General features: G+C 34.7%; 1 protein-coding gene across 5 annotated transcripts in view; it reads left to right on the top strand.

Annotated features, from left to right (window-relative positions):
- ANKRD12 (ankyrin repeat domain 12) overlaps positions 1-20,239 on the top strand; it is a 128,586-nt gene that overhangs the window by 40,896 nt on the left and 67,451 nt on the right. For 3 of the 5 annotated variants that reach the window (XM_045042439.1, XM_011287973.4, XM_023241750.2), the window contains exons 3-5: positions 6,431-6,578; positions 13,384-13,452; positions 17,437-17,583. In XM_045042439.1, coding sequence (XP_044898374.1) covers positions 6,431-6,578; positions 13,384-13,452; positions 17,437-17,583 — 364 coding nt within the window. Of the gene's footprint in view, positions 1-6,430; positions 6,579-13,383; positions 13,453-13,967; positions 14,049-17,436; positions 17,584-20,239 lie in introns of those variants that run through there. The other 2 variants (XM_023241752.2, XM_023241751.2) reach the window with 2 other exon arrangements.

Raw genomic sequence — 20,239 nt, 5'->3', positions numbered from 1 at the left:
AGTGTGTGACTTAACAGAAGACCGCCAAATTCTCATCTGCATCTACATGCAGTGTATTTGGATATCACTTGTCATGTAGTGTCTAGAGAGCTGCAGTATATATTCTTGAGAGTATGAGAAAGGTGCACGTGGCACCTTAGTGTTACTGTGAGCGTATTTCTGGCCTTGCAGATCTTCTGAGATGGTCTCAGATACCATAATTTAAGAATTTCTTTACCACTGTAAGGAGCACATTAATGAGAGTATTGAGTGTATAATGATGGGACAAAAAGGAGAGAAACAAACAATTCTAGAGGGGTCAGTAATGGTGTCACAGTAGAAAAGTTACTTAGTCTGGATTCTCAAGGATGACTAAGTATTTGGCCAGCAGGAAAGTAGGAACAGAGGACAGTCCAAGATGTAAAAAAGACCTAAATCTGTTACAGTAATAGATACATATAAAGTTAGGATGTGGCCTGTGGAGGATGGAGGGTGGGAGGTAAGCATTAGACAGCGGCCAGTTCATTATGGCCTGATGTGTTGCTAAGGAACTTGGAATTTATCCTGTAGCCATTGGGCCAAAAGGGTCATAGTAGAGACCAGTTAGAGTGTTTTTTAAAAAATCCAAGCAAAAGGCAGTGTGGGCAGTGGCTATGGGGATGGAAAGAGCTTGGCAGACATAAAAGATGTTGAATGAATTAAACTTGTGTATGTAGAAAAAGTAATCTGGATCCACCCTGAGTTTGATTGAACTATTCCTTGAGAAGGAATTTAGGAAATAGAGGAATTGTTGTTTTCAGAAGAATGTTTGGTTTGTACTTGTTGAGTTGGCCATCAGAACATCCAACAAGAAGTATTGGTAGGCAGCTAGATAGATCAAAGTCCAGAACTCAAAACAGCTCATTGGAAATGAGGATTCGTTGAAAAGGTTAACCTTATCATTATGGAGATAGAACCCAAAGAGAGTAGAGTAAGAAGGAAGGAGAATATGCCTAGGGAAATTCAAATACTTTCAGAATCATCGAGAGATGGGAAACAAGGACAGAGAGAACCAGGAGAGATTAAACAGAGAAGAGTAGCTAAGGGGGTCTATATGCCAAGTGCCACAGAGATGAACAGGAAGAATGAGGCCACTGGATTTTGTCAGCTGGGATACCTTAAAATGTCTTTGTGTGGTAAAAGTAATTTCAGTAGAATTGTAGGGACGGAATACAGTGCTAGATTTGAGGAGAGAATTAGAACTTTCATTTCTAAATGTTTGAATATAGTGAAGGTTGCATTTGTGAAATTATATTTGGGCTGCTTGATGTCAGCTTGTTAAAACTTCTTTCTTCCTGGATACTTTGTATGTATCTTTTGAAAGCTGCCAGTAAATATACAGTAGTGGCAGAGCATTGGCCTCATAAAAATGTAGAAACAACAGCAAAAAGCAGACATTTTTCACTAACATTTCTATTAAAAACATTGCTTTGGTAAGTTAAGAATACTTATTAATCATTAGATTTATACAGGGGAGTCTGGGTGGTTCATTCGGTTAAGTGTCTGACTCTTGATTTCAGCTCAGGTCATGATCTCACATTCATGGGTTCGAGCCCCATATTGGGCCCTGTGCTGATAGCTCCAAGCCTGCTTGGGATTCTCTCTCTCCCTCTTTCTGCCCCTCGCACTCTCTCTCAAAGCTAGATAAACATTTTTAAAAAATCCTTAGATTTATATCATAGGAAGAATAAATACAGAATATTATGTTTCCTTTATGAACTTTTGGTTTACCCAGAGTGATATATTTAACTGTTCTCAGTCTCTGTTCAATCATTCAGTACTTTTTCAAGATCACATACTTATTTTGTTTGGGTAAGGGTCAGAAACTCTTCTGAGGCAATGCACATGGTGCTTATTGCCATGTTTTACAGGATTTCTGAGCAACTTGACATTGAAAGCTGTTGTTAAAAGTAATTTTCTGGGGTGCCTAAGTGCCTCAGTCAGTTAAGCATCCGACTTCAGCTCAGGTCATGATCTCGTGTGGGTTGGAGCCCCTCATGGGGTTCTGTGCTGACAGCTCAGAGCCTGGAGCCTGCTTCAGATTCTGTGTCTCCCTCTCTCTCTACCCCTCCCCCTCTCACTCTCTCTCTCTCTCAAAACTAAATAAACATTAAAAAAATTTTTAAAGTAATTTTACTCAGTTTTAAATATTTGACTGCTTATTTGTACCTTAAGAAGAGGAAGGGCTGTAATTTCCTGCTTATAGACCATGTTAACTGCTGCTGCTTACAACAAAATGAAGTTAGAAGGGAGGGTAGGAGAGGAGCACAATCATATTAGTCAACTGTATATTTGCAAAGCATATTCCTTTGTTTGTCTTTTCTTTAGTGAGTGAGTGGCCCTAAAGCCAGCCTCAAGCTTCTTCTGAGTTTTTTCTTCCATATAATTTAGAAATGAGTATACAGCTGTTCTGATAGAGACCTTGTTTACAGTTTAATAGGACACAAACTGTTGCCATTATGAGATCCTAAATAAAATAACCTGAACCAAAATTTAATTTCTTAAATATATTAAATAGAGCATAATTTTAAATAATAACATTCTCTAGCAATATACTTTTAATATAAAATGCTTTCATTATCTCATTAAATATCATAATAGGGGTTCATCAAAAATGTCTACTCATAATTCTTCATATAGTTTATCCTTTCACTAATATGTGGGATTTTTTCCCATTGATTTTAGTTTTTAGAAATTTTTCTGTTTCAGCTATAAATTAGTATTTACGATTTGTAGATCAAAATCTTTGATAAAGTCTTTTATGAAAATCTAAAATCTAGGTTAAATTCATGAAGTGTGTGGGAGTAGGTGTGAATCATTTAACTTTCTAAATAGCTGTCTTATCCTTTCCATCAATATAATTCAGACTTTCATTATTCCATAGCCTAGTGATATAGAGAAATTTTTATTTTACCATTCAAGTAATGTAATACATGTTGGTTTATAGAAAAATTAGAAAATACATAGAAGACTAATGAAAACAAATTGCCTTATAAAAAACCATCAACAATCTGAGATTGTACCCTACCCTACTTGCAAGCTAATCTGTTTCATGGATGCTGGCAACAGATGTGAAACTCTTGAGTGGAATAGAAAGGAAAGTTTATTTCTCATAGGCAGTAGTAGTAGTGATCTATCAGCATTTGTGCCTGTAACCTGAGCCCTATTTCTCACAAGGGGATACAAAGAGAGCCAGGTGACAGCTACACATAAAAGGGGATTGCAGTACGGGAGAAGAACCCCAAATATTTTGTAATGGACAGTAAGTCTATCAGAACTTTGCCCCAAAGGGAGAAACTGTTTATTATATGGAATAGTAAACGGATCTGCTCTTTGCTCCAGGAGGAGATCATATCTTCCAGTGCTGTTCTCCATATAGATATTCTTGAAAAGATAGTCCCAAAAAAGGGAGTTAGTGCTTCTGCATGTAAGAGGTGCAGATATGCAAGAGACCCATGGGGAACTGTCTCCCCACACATTAGTAGTGCTGTTACCCACAGATAGCTATCAACATTTTGGGTTATATCCTTCAAGAATTTTCTATGTACATATTTTTTTCTGAGTAAATTTTTACCTTTTCTTTTTTCTATCTTAACTGATTTGGTGAAGGCTACCAGTACATTGTCTAGCAGTAGCAGTGATAGAAAGTCATTCTTGTTTTGCCATTGATGTTTTGCTGTTACTGATTTATTGATGTATAGTAGACCCCAAATGATACATTGACATTTTTATTACTGTGTATGGTAGCTGTTGTAGGTTATTGAAAGAATAACAGTAATATAAATGAAAAAGATTTAAAATATTTTGAAATAATCTAACAGAGTCCTAGACTTTCCTATGTCATGGATATGGGAGAAGAATGTGCCAGTGATTTGTTCCTGGATTGATACTGTATTTATATCATTTGGTAATACAGAAATTTCAGGACAATTGGATATAACTGTTTTGAAAGTTACTTTCCCTAGATCTGAAAATAATTTTTAAAGTGTTGAAGAATCTCACAAAAACGCTTTGTTCAAGTAACACTTCCAAGGACAATTTTATTTTACAACGAACAGAACTAGTTGGTAGCAGTTGCAAATGTGCACCCTGATCACCCTGTTGCAGAGGAGAGTATGATCAATATGTTCTAGGGAACATTTTCCACTCAACGTGTTATCAAATTATTTTTTTTAACTTGTTTTATGGCACAGTACGGTATCTTTACTTACACAGGTGCAAGGGAAAAGGGACATCTTCGTGTTTTTCTTAGATTCTTTTATTAATAATAAAGACTTAATATTTCTAAGGCAATTCTCTAGAATTTTGTTGGTTAACTTTGTATTAATCATGCCTTTTTATTTCTGATGCTTTGACATTGGGGCCTGCTGATACTGGGGAGACTGCCGTTCCCATGGCTGGCCAATTCCCAGAGATCTTAACTCACTTGTGACCATATATTTCATATGCAAACCAATCCAGAGTCCAAACCCAACCACCAACTGTATCCAACTCTCACATTCTGGGCCACTGTCCCTGCCCTAATAAATTACATGAGAGCCATGTACCAGACAATAAGAGAAACAGTGCCCATACCCCAGAAACTGCTGCAAGCCAGGCCTTGCCTTTTCTTTCCTGAGGAAACCACAATAAAAGCTTTTGCCCACATTTCCCTTCTCTCCCTATGCCTCCTGACCCACCGTGGTGCTACCCTTTGTGGCCCTATCTGGTGTATAGCATGCCCTCCCTTGGAAACTGTGAGTAACAAACTGCCTTTTCAGTGACAGTAGTCACCTGATCTGTTGGTTTCACCATGCCTTAGTAATAATAAAACTACGTTTTTAAAACAACCTCATAAACAAAATACATGCCTGTGAAGCTTGATTTCATTGGCAGAAGTGGAAAAACAGCTCAAGAGAATTTAACTTTACAACTGAGAAGTAAATAATATAAGGCTGTTATTCTTCAGCAATCTTTATCAGTTAAGATACAAGGAAATCACATTGTCTTCCTGATTTGTTAATATATTTATCAAAAATGACTGTAGACTCTGTTGAGATGTTACTTTTGTCACCTGTTAAGATCATCATATGGTTTTTCTTTAATTTTTTGATATGGTGAGTTGTCTTAAAGAGATTTCTAATAATTATTATTATTGTTTTCTTTGGGTGAGCCTGCTTGATTCTAAGTTTTAAGACACTAAATTTGATTTGACAGTTTATTTAAGATAATTTACTTTTGCATTTATTTCATAAGGAATTTAGCTTATAACTTCTATCTTTTGGTATGTTTTAGACTTAAGGATGGATTCTAATCATACCTTTATGCTGCAGTATTATTTACATGAAATGGGAAATATCTGTTCCTTGAACTTGTTTTAAATCTCTTGTAAAATCTTCTGGGCTCTAGTACCTTTTTGTAAACTTAAAATCTTTGGGTATGGATTTATTGTCTTCTATGATCATTGGTCTGTTCAGGTTTTTTGTTTCTTTCATGAGTCAACTTTTAGTAATGTGTGTTTTCTAAGAAAATAATCTTAAAATTTTAGTGATATAAAAATGAATACAGTATTTTTTGTATTTTTTTTTTTGTAACTTTTCCATAACCCCTTTGGAATTGTATGTAGGTCTCAGTCCCAATCTTTATTATTTCTCTTTTTCATTTTCATGATTGGACTCACTGAAGTCTTATTCTGTTGCTCATTTAAAATCACCTTTTGATTTTGTTGGTAAATTCCACTCTAAAAACACTATTTTGTTTACTATCTTCTTTCCCCTTTTCCTTCCTTTATTTTCTTTTCTTGGGTTGAAAGCTGGTATCTTCTGCAATCTGAGTCTACTTCTAACTTGCTTCTGAGAATCTCTACAAGTATCATCTCTCATTTATTATCATAGATAGTTTGGGAACTGTTCTTTTAAGGTGATGTGGCTTATTAGTTCTTAGTGTCTGGCATGTTTTTCACAAAGGAGTTCTTATAGCCCAGTTTAGATGTACAGTACCAATTCAGATATTAAAATTATAATAAGTGTGAACTTGATAATGGCTGTAGACCATGAAGGTAGGATATTCACCTGGAGTGGGTACGGGATATTAACAAAACACAATATATTTTATTGTATCCAGAATCACTTTTTCTGATTTATATATTTGTTCATTGATGGTGACATGTATATTATGCTTACAGAGTTTTATTCAAGATTTTTTGTTTTACTGTTATTTTAAAATTAGACTGTTAAGTAAAAGTAGTAGAATATGAGACAAGTTAGAAAAAATGATACAGTTGTTGAAACTGGCTCTTGAATACATTAAAGATAGTGGTTTGTAATATCTCTCTACTTTTGAATATATTTGAAAATTTTCTTCATAAATTTCTTAAATACTGTCTTGCTTAGCTAATATTGTTATAACTGTATTCATATTTGATTTTTAATAGAGTAAAGACAAGATTGCATCATACAGTAAAACTCCAAAAATTGACCGAAGTGATGTGGGCAAGGAGATGAAAGAGAAATCGTCCATGAAACGTAAACTTCCTTTTACCATTAGCCCATCAAGAAATGAAGAACGAGATTCAGACACAGGTAGAATAATTTGTTCTCTGATAAAATCTTAATCATTCTTTTACTGTGATTTGCTTCATATCATTCCTCTTGCACCCCATTTTTATAGAGAAATATTTGTATTTTGGTATTTCAGATATATCATTTTGGGGCAGAAATTCATTGTTTCTCACTCAAACACGATTTCTAATCAGCTGAAAACAATTTGCTTCTTTCCTTACTCTCAGGTTTATTACAAATATCTTACCATTTTCAGAACTTAATTTCCTAGATAGCATTTCAGTGATGAAAATTTACTCTGATATACAGCATAGGATATGTTAGAGTCGAGAAAAACGTGAGTTTTTGTGGACACAGTAGTGAACCCAGCAAAGAAAACATTTAGGCATTTTAGATTCAGAAATGAATCAGAAATATGCCCTCCCCACCCTGAAAAAAAAAAAAGAAAAAAAAAGATGGAGGCTTATTGCCTAAGCCCATTCATGGTACTTTTTTTCTTCAAAACTCTTATATGTCAGAAATGGTCCTTGACATCTGTCAATCCCGGTTGTTCATAATAGATCAGAAGTAACTTGTTACCACAATCTAATAAACTACTAGATTTTGTTAGCTCTGAACTGATCATTTCTTGAAACTAATATAAACTTGACTGTTATGTGTTTATCATGATTATTTTATCCCTTGCATGAAATATTAATAATGAACTGTTCTTAACGTTTCAGCTTCACTCACAGAGTTACTGTCCCATTCTGAGTTTATGTAATATCTTTCTGGCCATCTTAATCATCACTTTAGAAATAATCTTGACTGTGGAATCTGAACATACTTGAAATGCCCTGTGCTAACATAGCTTTAGAAAGTACTTAAATTTTTTCATATGTTTTTAGTAGGTAGGTCTCGTTTTGTGTATTTATTTTGCTGTCTGTCTTAGCTTGAATTAGAAATTGTTCTTAAACATGACATTTTTAAGCCTTGAAAATTATGGGTTGTTTTTTTTTTGTTTTGCAGTGATGAAGAAATTTTGTGCTTTGTTCATGTTTTTAAATTTTTAAAAAATATTTATTTATTTTGAGAGAGAGAGAGAGAGCAAGTGCATGAGCAGGGGAAGGGCAGAGAGAAAGGGAGAGCGCGAATCCCAAGCAAGCCCTGCACTAATGGAGCCTCTGCCTCTCTCTCAAAATAAATAAACATTAAAAAAAAATTTTAATAAAAAATATCAATAGTAATCAAAGAAATACAATATAGAACAATTGACAAAATCGTTGGCCTAATTTGTACCAGGTAGTCACTGGCCAGAAATAGGAACTTGCTTTAGTTGGTCTAAATTAAAAGAATATATTGTTGGAGGTAAATATGAAAACATTTATCCAAAACTAAAAGGTTGTTAACATTTGACTTATTCTTTAATTTGGAATTTATATAAGTAATTATTGATGATAGTGAAAATTATCTTAAGGTATGTGTATCTCTACTTAGAAGAGCAAAAATAACCCCAGGAAAATGTTAAGTTGTAGAGAATTTGTTCAATTTTGGTAAATCCAATGAAGCAATATGATTTTTACTCTTAAAAATAACATTGTGGAAGAATACGTGAAGTAAAAAGATGCTCATAGCATTCAAATTTTAAAAATAGGTTATGAAATAATATGTACTGTTTGCATTAAAAGCCACATTGTGTATATTTATATTTGTATGTATGTGCACACAGGGCATATATTAACACACGTTTTGAAAGATAAAATTGTTTAAATATAAAAGACTGTTTAGTGGTAGAACTAAGCCAAACCTAGCTACTGTATTATGGGCCCAGAACAGAAATGTAAATATTTTAACCCTGACTTAGGTTAAATAAAAGAGTGGGGATAATAATAAAAGATTGGGAATAAGGACAGAATGTTAATAATGTTACTTAGCTCATCTCTTATAGCAAAGGAATAACTGATATTGTCTACAACTGAAATACATAGTTTTTAAAAATATTTACTTCAACTTTTTAATCTTTATTTAAAATTCTTTCATGTACATTTACATATAATGTATTTATATTTTAGTGTATGATCTCTTGTAGAAAAGAAGCAATTCCTTGAGTTTTTCCTCTTCTTCTTCTTCTTTTTTTTTTTTCCTTAAGTTCTGAACCCAGTGTGGCACTTGAACTCATGACCCTGAGGTCAAGAGTAGCCAGCCAGGAACCCTAGTTCCTCTTCTTTTTATGTTGGATTAAAATAAAATCTTTCAGCTTTTTATTTTAAAATAGTAACGTATATATGATATTTTTGTTTGTATGTAAATTAACACACACACATACACCCCAGTTCCTTTCTCTTTATATATATTTAGAGAGATGCTTGGAATGGTGGCTACTAAATGTTAACATTCTGTTTCCAAGATTTTGAATGACTTTTTACTTTCTTTGTTTTTTGTAGGACTTGAATTTTTATTTTTATTTTATTATTATTTTTTTAATTTTTTTTCAACGTTTTTATTTATTTTTGGGACAGAGAGAGACAGAGCGTGAACGGGGGAGGGGCAGAGAGAGAGGGAGACACAGAATCGGAAACAGGCTCCAGGCTCTGAGCCATCAGCCCAGAGCCTGACGCGGGGCTCGAACTCATGGACCCCGAGATCGTGACCCGGACCGCGAGATCGTGACCTGGCTGAAGTTGGACGCTTAACCGACTGCGCCACCCAGGCGCCCCAGGACTTGAATTTTTAAAATAATGAGCATAATTATTTCTATAAAACAGTTTCTTAAATTTTTTTTTAAGTTTATTTATTTTGAGACTTCTGCGTATGCGTGTGTTTGCACATGCGAGCGAGTGGAAGAAGGGAGAGAGAATTCCAAGCAGGCTCTGCAGGTCAGTGCAGACCTCAAAGTGGGGCTCGAGCTCATGAACCATGAGATCATGACCTGACCCAAAGTCAGACGCTTAACCAAGTAAGCCACCCAGGCACCCCAGTTACTTTTTTAAATAGATATTCATACTTTTCAAGGAAGACTCAATGATCTGCCAAATCAGAGATACTGCTATCAACTGGATGAATCATTCTTAGTCTTCATTTTGAGATACCCTAGTGTGTCTTAAGCTTTATAACTCTGAATTATTTAATATTTATTAATTTTTTAAAAGATAACACTTTTAAAAAGTAATTGCTTAACTAGACAAAATTTGGGGGAACGTTACAGCATAATTTGAAGTCACGCCAGTGGGTCCTTACAGATGTGTCATAATACTATTTATTTCAGCAAATTTCCAGTATATCTGCTTATATCATTTCAGTATCCCACATTGTCCTATCCTATTAGAGAATTCCCATAAATTTTGTCTCATGAAATGATAGGAGATGAATATATAGAGTGACAAGAAGACAAATTATTCCTTATACCTGTAGCTTGCTTTGTCACTTAGTTTTAGCTTTTATTTTCAGTCTCTCCTTGTCTAGAATCCTGGCAGGATAAGTTAATTGTAGTTACAGTAGAGGTAAATCATAGCATAGTGTTTATTATCAGAGGCTTTGGAGTCTGACAGGTCAGTGTTGTGTCCCTACTCAGCTCCCTACTTGTCCTGGCCAAAAAAAATTTGAGGCCTTTATAACTCCCAATTTTCTCATCCGTAAAAAAGTACATGTAATACCAGCTTCAGAGAATTGTAATCTTTCATTGGCATAGTGTGTAAAATCAGTTTATGATATGTTAATTGAAACAAAACCGACAAACACTGGCTTAAAATAGATTGAGATTTTTTTCATCTACTGAAATAAGGCCAGGAGGTATCAGTAGTCTAGGGTTTTACAGTAGTTCAGTAACGCCATCAGGGACTGGGATGTTTTCATCATTCTGTGCTCACCCTTAACTCATACGTGGGCTTTGTCCTTAAGCATTTTGTTGTAAACTCACAGAATATCTTCTGCCTCCTCCTGGCAGAAAGTACGAGAGGGAGGACCCAACGGCAAAGTATCTTTTTTCCAGTGAGTCTTTGCCTTTTTATTGATGAAACAATCTCCCTAGAAACTTCTGCCTGCATCTCATTGGTTAGTCTACCTTAGTTACAAGGGAGTCTGGAAAGTTAACTACTTTCAGTTGGCTGTATTGTTACCCTAATCAAAACTGGTGTCCTTTTGTTAAGAAGGGGAAAATGAATATTGGGTAGGCATCTTTCAACACTGACACTGTATATAGGTTTTAGTATAGTAATTAATAACTAAAAACTGCTGTTATCTCAAATAGTTATTGTTTGTACCTAAGTGAACTTTATTCCTGCACTATCAGTCAAAAAATCATACTTCTTTGTTTTCCTAGTCTAATGGCATCCAAGGGAAAGCCACAATCCCTTGACGTGAAAATACTAATAAACAGCTGTCTTGAGGGTACACATGAGAGGTCTCTTGTTGGCCTTCAAACTAAACATGCAGTTATTTTGTTATGATTAATGTCACCATGAGCATCTTTGCATATTGTATTTTTATTATACCCTGAATTCTTTCTTACACATTCCCAGGAGTAGGGTTACAGGATTAAGGATTAAATATTTCTGTGATGTTTCTCTGAAATAATTATACCTAGTTACAAAGCCACCAGCAGTATATTAATGTTCTTTAACCTCAAACAACATTGGGGTATGTTTTTCTTTAGGTTTGATAGATCTAATGTCCTATAGAAGTAAATCAGTGGTACTTCATTATATTTAGTTTGTATGTTTAAATAAGTAGAAAGATACAGTGTCCTTCACTTTTTAAAAATCTTTGTTTTCATTTATTTACTAATTTTTTTCTTTTGGCATATGTAGATAATGCAGCATGAGAAAATCCAAAGAGACACAGTATGACCTGTTCCCAAAGTCCATGGTGGCAGTTGTGAAGCATGTTCAGATGTTTTAAACTAAATCTTCTCTGCCAGCCAGCCTTAGAAGTTCTATTTTCCTGATGCCGTTGAAGGATTTACCCTGTTTAATATGACTCAAGCAAATTTGGAGAGAGGAACTTTTTAAAAAAGAAAACAGAAAGAATATTTCTGGTAACAACGTTAGAGTAGCTAATAAAATCAGTGCTTTGCCTAATAAGGATGATCACCTTTTGATGATTTTCATGGATATTATTTATTACAGATTTTCTTTTGTCCCTCCCCCATCTTTGAAACTTTTACTTTAAAATTTTTCAAACGTATAGTGCAAACCTTTTTAGTCATTCTTGATTTTTTTCTCTTATTCTCTTGCAACCCGAAACAGAATATTAACTAAAAAGATGGCTTTTAAAATACAACTATTGTTTGTCTTACCTTGCTACAGAGAACATGTCAGGGAGGGATAATTACTCTGCTTGGCACTCAGTGTTTTACAGAAACCTCCTAGGTAACCCTAGTCTCAGTATAGCACAGAGGTGGGTGAGTCAAGGGACAAGATATGGAAGCTCTTAAAAATTCAGCTCCTGAATTAAATCCTTATAGAATACACATTCAGATGCACCAAATATAAACATACTTATTTGAGTAAAAGCCAAAGGGTGTGTGGAGTCAGGGTGGATTAATTTATTGCCAAAGGTAGATTTCAGTAAACTTCTGCCACTTCCTTATATTAATGAATATAATTGAAAATTTAGTTTATTCACTATGCTTTAATCTGTTGCAAAAATATGATCTGCTTTTAGTAATTCATTTAATTCAACTTGTTGGCACAACTTATCGGTTCCTGCTTTTTCTTTTCTTTGCAGTATATGGAGCCCATTTTTGCTTGTCTTTAAATGGAATGTCAGATATTCTTCATGGAATTTTTCTAGTTGCTAACTTTATATGTTCAGTTTAGAAATATAAGTCTTCATTAAAAACTTGTCATTGAATCCATTTACCCACTTGGTTTAGAATTGGTCTAAATGTTATTTTATCAGTTATTTTCCTTTCAGTTGAGTGAGCCTTCCTCAACACTAAAGTTTTTGGCTTATCTTTAAAAGTTTCAAATACTATGTTTTACTTGTTCTCTAAATTGGTTTCTTTTTTTTTTTTTTTTTTTACCCCAACACTTGCTTCTTTATACCTAACTGAACTCATGAATAATAATAATGATTCTGGAAAGAAAAGTGTATGTCAATAAATTGAGTATATGAAGATCAAAATAATATTGTGAGTTAAAATGGCATGTTGTTTATAAGTAAAAATATCTGCTCTGGCCATATTGCCAAAAGTCAGTTGGTGATATTTTTACTTGTCATGAATTGCTAGGCCGAATTCCATATTCTTATCTTAGCTGATAAACTTTGTTTTGATTTTAGGCTGCTTTCTTTCTAAGACGTCTTATATAGTGGGCAGTGTAGTAATTCATACCGTTTGAAATGCGTATAATTTATAGAAAGGTCTGTGGTCTAGAATGATACTGCAGTCCAAAGTGTTCCATTGTTTTCTGAGTAGTTTGGCATTCATAGAACAAAAAGGATTATTGAGGTCCTTTATTCAAGTTTTCTAAAGACAAATTCTAAACAGAAAGACAGTGATAGAGGACTGCCTCTTTTATCATTATTCAGAGATTGGAAAAAATAAAGCTTCAAAGGAGATCTCTTTTAATAAATAGCATCAGTAGTATCTATTACTGCAAACTGCATGGTTGTCTTTCTCAGCTTTAAGAGTCCAATGGAAAAAACTGAAGTCTTGGCCAAATTGAAATCTTCAGCCAAACCTGTGTTTTAAATGTGCTTTTGGCTTTACCTTAAAAATAATCTTTTGGAAAAACAGTGATAGATCATTGACTAAACTAGTGGTCTTTTGAAAAATGTTGGTTTGTTGAATTCTGCATTTCCCTTCGTGTGCTTTTTTTCTTTTCTTCTGTCTCTTCTTATTCTGTAGATTCAGATCCAGGACATACAAGTGAAAATTGGGGGGAGAGACTTATATCTTCTTACAGGACATACTCAGGTAATTAGATTATCAGGGGCACCTGTTTAGCCAGTGGTTTCTGTCACATTTACAAGTAATTGTTGTACTATAAATAACTTCCTTTCAAACCAGTATATAAGTATCAATGGTTGAATAAGTGAACTACATGAGTGACACTGAATTTCCCAGTTTTTGTTTGAGGTGTCTGGTGCATCATATCCAACATGTGCTATTTATGAACATTTTAAGCAGGACTACTATGTACCACTACTCAGTAGTTGCACAGCACAACATGGGGCTACCGTTCACATAGAAACCAGTATAAAATTCAGCCCCTTGGAGTTGTGCAGTGCAGCAATTCCTATGGGAAGATACTCAAGGTCCTTGGTCTCTTTTGCTCTATACTCTTTACAAGATATACATCACATGTACTGGTTTTGATAGTGTCATCTTACTATTTAATCATGCATTGTTTTTTAAAAAAAATTTTTTTTTAGTTTTTGGTTGAACTGTCTTTAGCCTATTGACTTTGCTGCCCATGTTGAATTTAACAGTGGATTAAAACAACAGCTTTCCTGGAGAAATGCCATTACCATGAACTGTGTCGGAACTGCTTTATTTGGCTGTGGCACCAGGTTAGGCTTCATAATTGCTCCAGATAGAAGAATAGAGGAGAATGTATAAGTGCTATCTTATGTGAAAACTAACTAGTTAAGTGTTTTGATTGTCCTTTTTTTTTTAAATGGGCTTATATTTTTATCTTTTAATTTTTTTATAATATAAAATATTGTTTAGTCCCTGGGTGTCCAAGTGTCCAGTTTTCAGCATATGACATTTAGCTAATAAAAGCTGAAATAAACCTTCTGTTTCTGGTATATTTTATATTTTATAAATTTGTGAGAGAGGTGTAGAGCCAAATATTACTCTTAAAATTATCCTGAAAGGTACTAACTGAGCTGATAAGTCAGTACCTGATTATCAAAATTTGGGGGTAAAGGACATGTTTACAATCAGCATTAAATTTAAAAGGCCCACGCTTACTGTGGAGTTGGGTATACATTTCTATAACAGGACTCCTCAGGGCCTGGGTATACCTGAAAGAGGTATATGGGATGAAACTATCCATGATCTGAGTAGTATTGCTGGAAATCAAAAGATAATAAGCACCTACATTTTAGAAATTCTTGTAGATGCTTTAGAACCAGAGAGCAATGGCAACATTTTTTTCTCAGACTTGAAGTGCATTCCAAATGTGATTGATTTAGTTACATTCATCTGAATTAATGGAGTTACAGCTCCATTGCTCCATTCCTTCCACAGTGACTGCTTTGTGGGGAAGTATCATATTCTTTAGTTTTTGAGAGGCTGGTAGGTTTATGAGCCAGTTCCCCAAGAAAGAAATTTGTTTCTTCTTCTTAATATACCCTACACTTAATTGGGATGTGACTGTATTGAGCTTTTTGTTTATTCTGACAAGTCCTGAAAAGAAAGCATTCATTTTTGAGATTATAAGACTGAGACTTCTCTGTATTTCTAAAGATCTTCTGAACCTTGAAATAAAGAATGTTGGATTGTGGATAATCCATTTCTCTGTTTTTCTTTAGTCTTAAGTAAGTCACTTGGATTTTTCTTTAAAAATCTCTAGAGTGGTCGAGTGGAATTTCAGAGGAGCACTAGAGGAGACTAGAGGAGACTGTGCTAAATGAGCACGTGTCAGTATTCCTCTGTGTAAATTTTAAAATTCTGACCCATTTTTTGGACAAATAGTTCAGTTGTCAAACTTGAGAAGTACCTAACTTTCTCAAATACACGTGATCATTTTTTACTTACGACTGGTCAGGAAATAAGTTCTTCACAGTATAGATCCCACATAGTCAAAAGTTTTGTTCAATGCTTTACACTTGAAAAAGCACACTTTGGGACATACTAATCAAACACAATTTTGAAGAATGGTATTAATCTAGCTATCTTACACCCAGCATCTGTTTACTTACCTTCTTTTCCTATCTTATGTAAAGCATGAACTCAGACAAATGACTAAGGTAAACTCAATTAAAGAAAAACAGAGTTCAGATTGGATGCTAGTATTTAATTTGAATTTTTGCTTAATGTATCGCTTGAGAACATACTCTTTTTAAAACATTGCATGAAATGTAATGAGAAGCAGAAAATTCATTGTATTGCAAGTGAGAAAATATGAAAATTTCCCCAAAATTTAAGAAAATATTTTAAAGAAAGATTCTCTGTACATTTTCTTCATTTTGTTTCCTCCAATTACTAGATGTCACTTCTTTTTAAAAAAAATTTTTCTCCTTTTCATAAAATTTTTACAGTGTTAAATATTTTAATTTTAGAAAAGTACATTCGCTGTATTTAAAGATTTGTTATTTAGGCAGAAAATCATTAAAACAATAATTATGGTTCCTCATTAAATATGAGAGAACAGAAGCATACAGAATATTATTAGAAGAAAGTATATGTTTTGGAAAAAAATGGGCTTCTCTTCAAAACCTGTAAGGGCTTTAGAATAAATTTAGTAAGTTAGATGAGACACTGTGCTGAAACTGGATTTATACTAAAGTGGACCATTAATGATAATAAAATAAGAAACAAGAAAATAAACAATATTTAGAACTATTAATAAAGGCTGACTTAAGTAAATCTTGAAGTTTTTTGTTTTTGTTATGTAAAATTAAGTATCAACACGATGGACATTTTAGGAGCTATTGAATTTTGAGTGATTTCTGGGCAGCAGAGTTTAAATATTCTGATCTCTTAATTTTTCTAGGCCATTAGGATGCCAACCATTGTATCCTAATTAAATAAGTGGCTCGCTGCAAGAATTACTACTTTTAAGTCCTTATGCCTTAAATGATTATATATTTAACAATATTTAAATAATATCAAATTATAACTAGTTTCTTGAACTTGCTAGATTAATAAATGCTTATCACCTGGAATAGTCTATCTGTTGGCCACATCTGCCTAGGGAAAAAAAAAATGCAATATTTACTACTAAACCTTCCCTTCTTCCATTTTTGCTGTGTTCTATGTTTATTTTTGAAATTTACTTATTTATCTTTGTTAGTCCACCTTTGCAGGGACCCTCAATCCCCGATCAGTAATTCTCAGATAATTTGTATAGGATTTCCCAAGAAATAAGATGTCTAGACACTTAATAAGCAGACATTAACTCACACCTGAATTATCTCCCAGAGAAGTCCTAGAACAGCTATCTGTATCTCTCTGACTTACAGAATCCAGTTCCACCTGAAGTTCCTGGCACTTGATGGGGAATGCTGGCTGCATTGCCAAAGGATTTCCCAAATAGCTCAACCTGAGAACTGGCTTTATGATGGATCAAATCTCTTTGAAAAAAATCCTTAGACATTTTGGATCTTTGCACAATCTCTGTTAACCACCCCCACATACCCACACACATGCAGAACCTTTAATTTGCTCATTTTTAACTTTGATCAGGATCATTCCATGTTCAGCTATCCTGTGTCTGGGATAAGGTGATCTGATGCTGTTTTTCAGTAATTACTTCGTGTGATGAGACTTGTCTTAAATACTTATCTCGTTAGATTATACAAATCATCAGTGGAATTAGGGAAGTAATTTGAAGGAACATTACTAATAAGGACAGCAGTAATTAAGAAGAATAAAACTATAATGAATGAAGAGAAGCTTCAAAGATGTGATACTAAGGAATGTTTGAAGTGTTGTTGAGGAAGTTTAATTTTAAAAGAACAAATTGTTAAAATACAAATTATACTAGGAATAAATTTCCAAATAATTCTTAATTTTCAGAAAACAGAATTAATATATGTTTTTTCAAAGCATTCAGGAGGAAAATTGCTCATATAATACAATAAAAGTCTAGTGTTCTTTTGTTAGCCTATTACTAGTTTATGTTTCTCAAATACATGTATAGCATCTGTTTTTTAAAAGTTTTCTTATGTTTTGCTTTTCAGTACTTGCATTTGTTTCAGATTCTTACATATTTGTTAATAATTCCAGAGAAAGAAGGTCCAGAAAAGAAGAAAACAAAAAAGGAAGCTGGAAATAAGAAGTCCACGCCAGTTAGCATTCTTTTTGGTTATCCACTCTCTGAGCGGAAGCAGATGGCACTCCTTATGCAGATGACAGCAAGAGACAACAGTCCAGGTAACATCATCATTGAGTACATGTGTATTCTTAGTTTGCCTCAGATTCCACCCTTGTCTTAACAATTACTTTAAATTTTTATTTTTCTTGTATTTAATAAAATTTCTTACAAGTTTGGGGGCACCTGGGTGGCTCCGTTGGTTAAGCGTCTGACTCCAGCTTGGGTCATGATCTCCCGGTTTGGGAGTTTGAGCTCTGCGTCGGGCTCCATGCTGACAACTCAGAGCCTGGAGCCTGCTTCAGATTCTGTGTCTCCCTCTCTCTCCTCCCCTCCCCCTCGCACATGTGCATGCGCTTACTTTCAAAAATATTTTTAAAAATTTAAAAACTTGTTGTAAGTGTAATTTTACATTTATTTGGGTGATAATTGTTTATTGTCTGTATCCTCCACCAGATGAGAATCTATACAGGAACAGGGGATCTTTGCACTTAGTGGATATTCAGTAAATATTTGTCAGCTAAATTGGGAAATTTAGAAATGGTCATTCAAAAAAAAAAAAAGAGTCCATTGCTGCACTGTGTGCTTTCACCTTACTGAAGCATCTTTACTCTAGTTTCTGTAAAGCTGCTTCTAGGTTTATAGTTTACTTTTCAGTTGCTAGCACCCTGCCGATAAACTGGTAATCTTATCACATTAGTACTTTTATTTATTTAGTTATTTTTTTAATGTGAAATTTATTGTCAAATTGGTTTCCATACAACACCCAGTGCTCATCCCAACAGGTGCCCTCCTCAGTACCCATCACCAGTACTTTTAGAAGCCATAATGTAATCCATGCTTTATTGTTTGAGATCTAAATTATTTTAAAAGGGAAAATATTTGTGATATGCTATGTAAATTTATTTCGTATTTCATTTCACACTTCTGATTAATGTGTTGTACTACGTGTATGTGTGTGGGTGGGGAAGAGTTATTTCTATACTGTGCCCTCCAAAAATAATTAGGATGGGTCACCAACAGAACCAGAACAAGGGAACTACCCAACTCACTAATTTTTTAAAAGCTATAAAAAGCTAGGTAAAATCCAGATAGCTGGGCAGAGATGATAATTGCTATTGACCATTGAATGCATTCTGGCAACCAACAACACAAAATTTTAAGTTGTATAGTTCTTATTGACTAATAAAGTAAATCAGTTTTGTCTAGAGAAAAAAAATTTCTTTGGGCTCTGAATTCAAGGCATCTTTATATAAGATTTTGGGTAACTTAACAGACACTGTTGAAATGCATTGAAAAGGATAGTTTTCTCTGGTGAAGCTTTCCCGTATTGGCTTTTTTTTTTTTAATTTTTTTTTTTTCAACGTTTATTTATTTTTGGGACAGAGAGAGACAGAGCATGAACGGGGGAGGGGCAGAGAGAGAGGGAGACACAGAATTGGAAACAGGCTCCAGGCTCTGAGCCATCAGCCCAGAGCCCGACGCGGGGCTCGAACTCATGGACCGCGAGATCGTGACCTGGCTGAAGTCGGACACTCAACCGACTGCGCCACCCAGGCGCCCCCCGTATTGGCTTTTTAAAAAAACTATGACAACATGGTAAAATTTTTAAGAGCTTCTATGTATTATAGTTTCCATCAAATCATTGGTATATCTAATCTTTCACTAATGAACACGTTAGGGCTTCCTGCTTTTTTAAGTAGAGCATGTTGTTTTTGGTTATTCTCCTGCCTTCCACCCCCCCCCCCCCCCCCCCCCCAGTTTTTGCCTGACTGTAGCCAAATTAAAGATCCTATGCATTGTTGGGGTGCCTGGGTGGCTCAGTTGGTTAAGCGTCCGACTTCGGCTCAGGTCATGATCTCACGGTCCGTGGGTTCGAGCCCCGCGTCGGACTCTGTGCTGACAGCTCAGAGCCTGGAGCCTGTTTCAGATTCTGTGTCTCCCTCTTTCTCTGACCCTCCCCCGTTCATGCTCTCTCTCTGTCTGTCTCAAAAATAAATAAATGTTAAAAAAAATTTTTTTTTAAAAAGATGCTATGCATTGTTAAAACTTCAAATGTTTCTGTAAAATGTTGACCTTGTGTCAGATATAATAGTTAGATGAGAAGACTTTTATTTTTAAGAACTCATTTTGTTACACCATGAATTTCTATCCTTAGAATAAATTAGGAGGCAAAAAGTTAATCTTGCCACGTCTCCAGTGTTCCTTCTAGAAGTTTTCTAGGTATAAACATACAGATACATGTTTCATTGTAGGGTTTTTGTTTTTTTTTTAATTTTTTTTTTTCAACGTTTATTTATTTTTGGGACAGAGAGAGACAGAGCATGAACAGGGGAGGGGCAGAGAGAGAGAGGGAGACACAGAATCGGAAACAGGCTCCAGGCTCTGAGCCATCAGTCCAGAGCCTGATGCGGGGCTTGAACTCCCGGACCGCGAGATCGTGACCTGGCTGAAGTCGGACGCTTAACCGACTGCGCCACCCAGGCGCCCCTGGTTTTTGTTTTTTTTAAAGCAAATTCTATCCCTGATGTGGGACTTGAATTCACAACCCCGAGATCAAGAGTCACATGCTCCACTGTCTGAGCCAGCCAGGCTCTCTATGTAATTTGTGTTTTAAAATTTAAATAAGATCATACTATAATGCAGTTGATTCTTTTCATATAAGGATTTTTAGTCAATTTTATTAATATATGCAGAACTAGAGTGGAAAACTTTCGA

The sequence above is a fragment of the Felis catus genome, chromosome D3 (assembly GCF_018350175.1).
Source record: "Felis catus isolate Fca126 chromosome D3, F.catus_Fca126_mat1.0, whole genome shotgun sequence".
In the NCBI taxonomy this organism is placed as follows: Eukaryota; Metazoa; Chordata; class Mammalia; order Carnivora; family Felidae; genus Felis; species Felis catus.
Note: the sequence above shows the minus strand (reverse complement) of the source record. Positions and strands in the feature narration are given on the sequence as shown.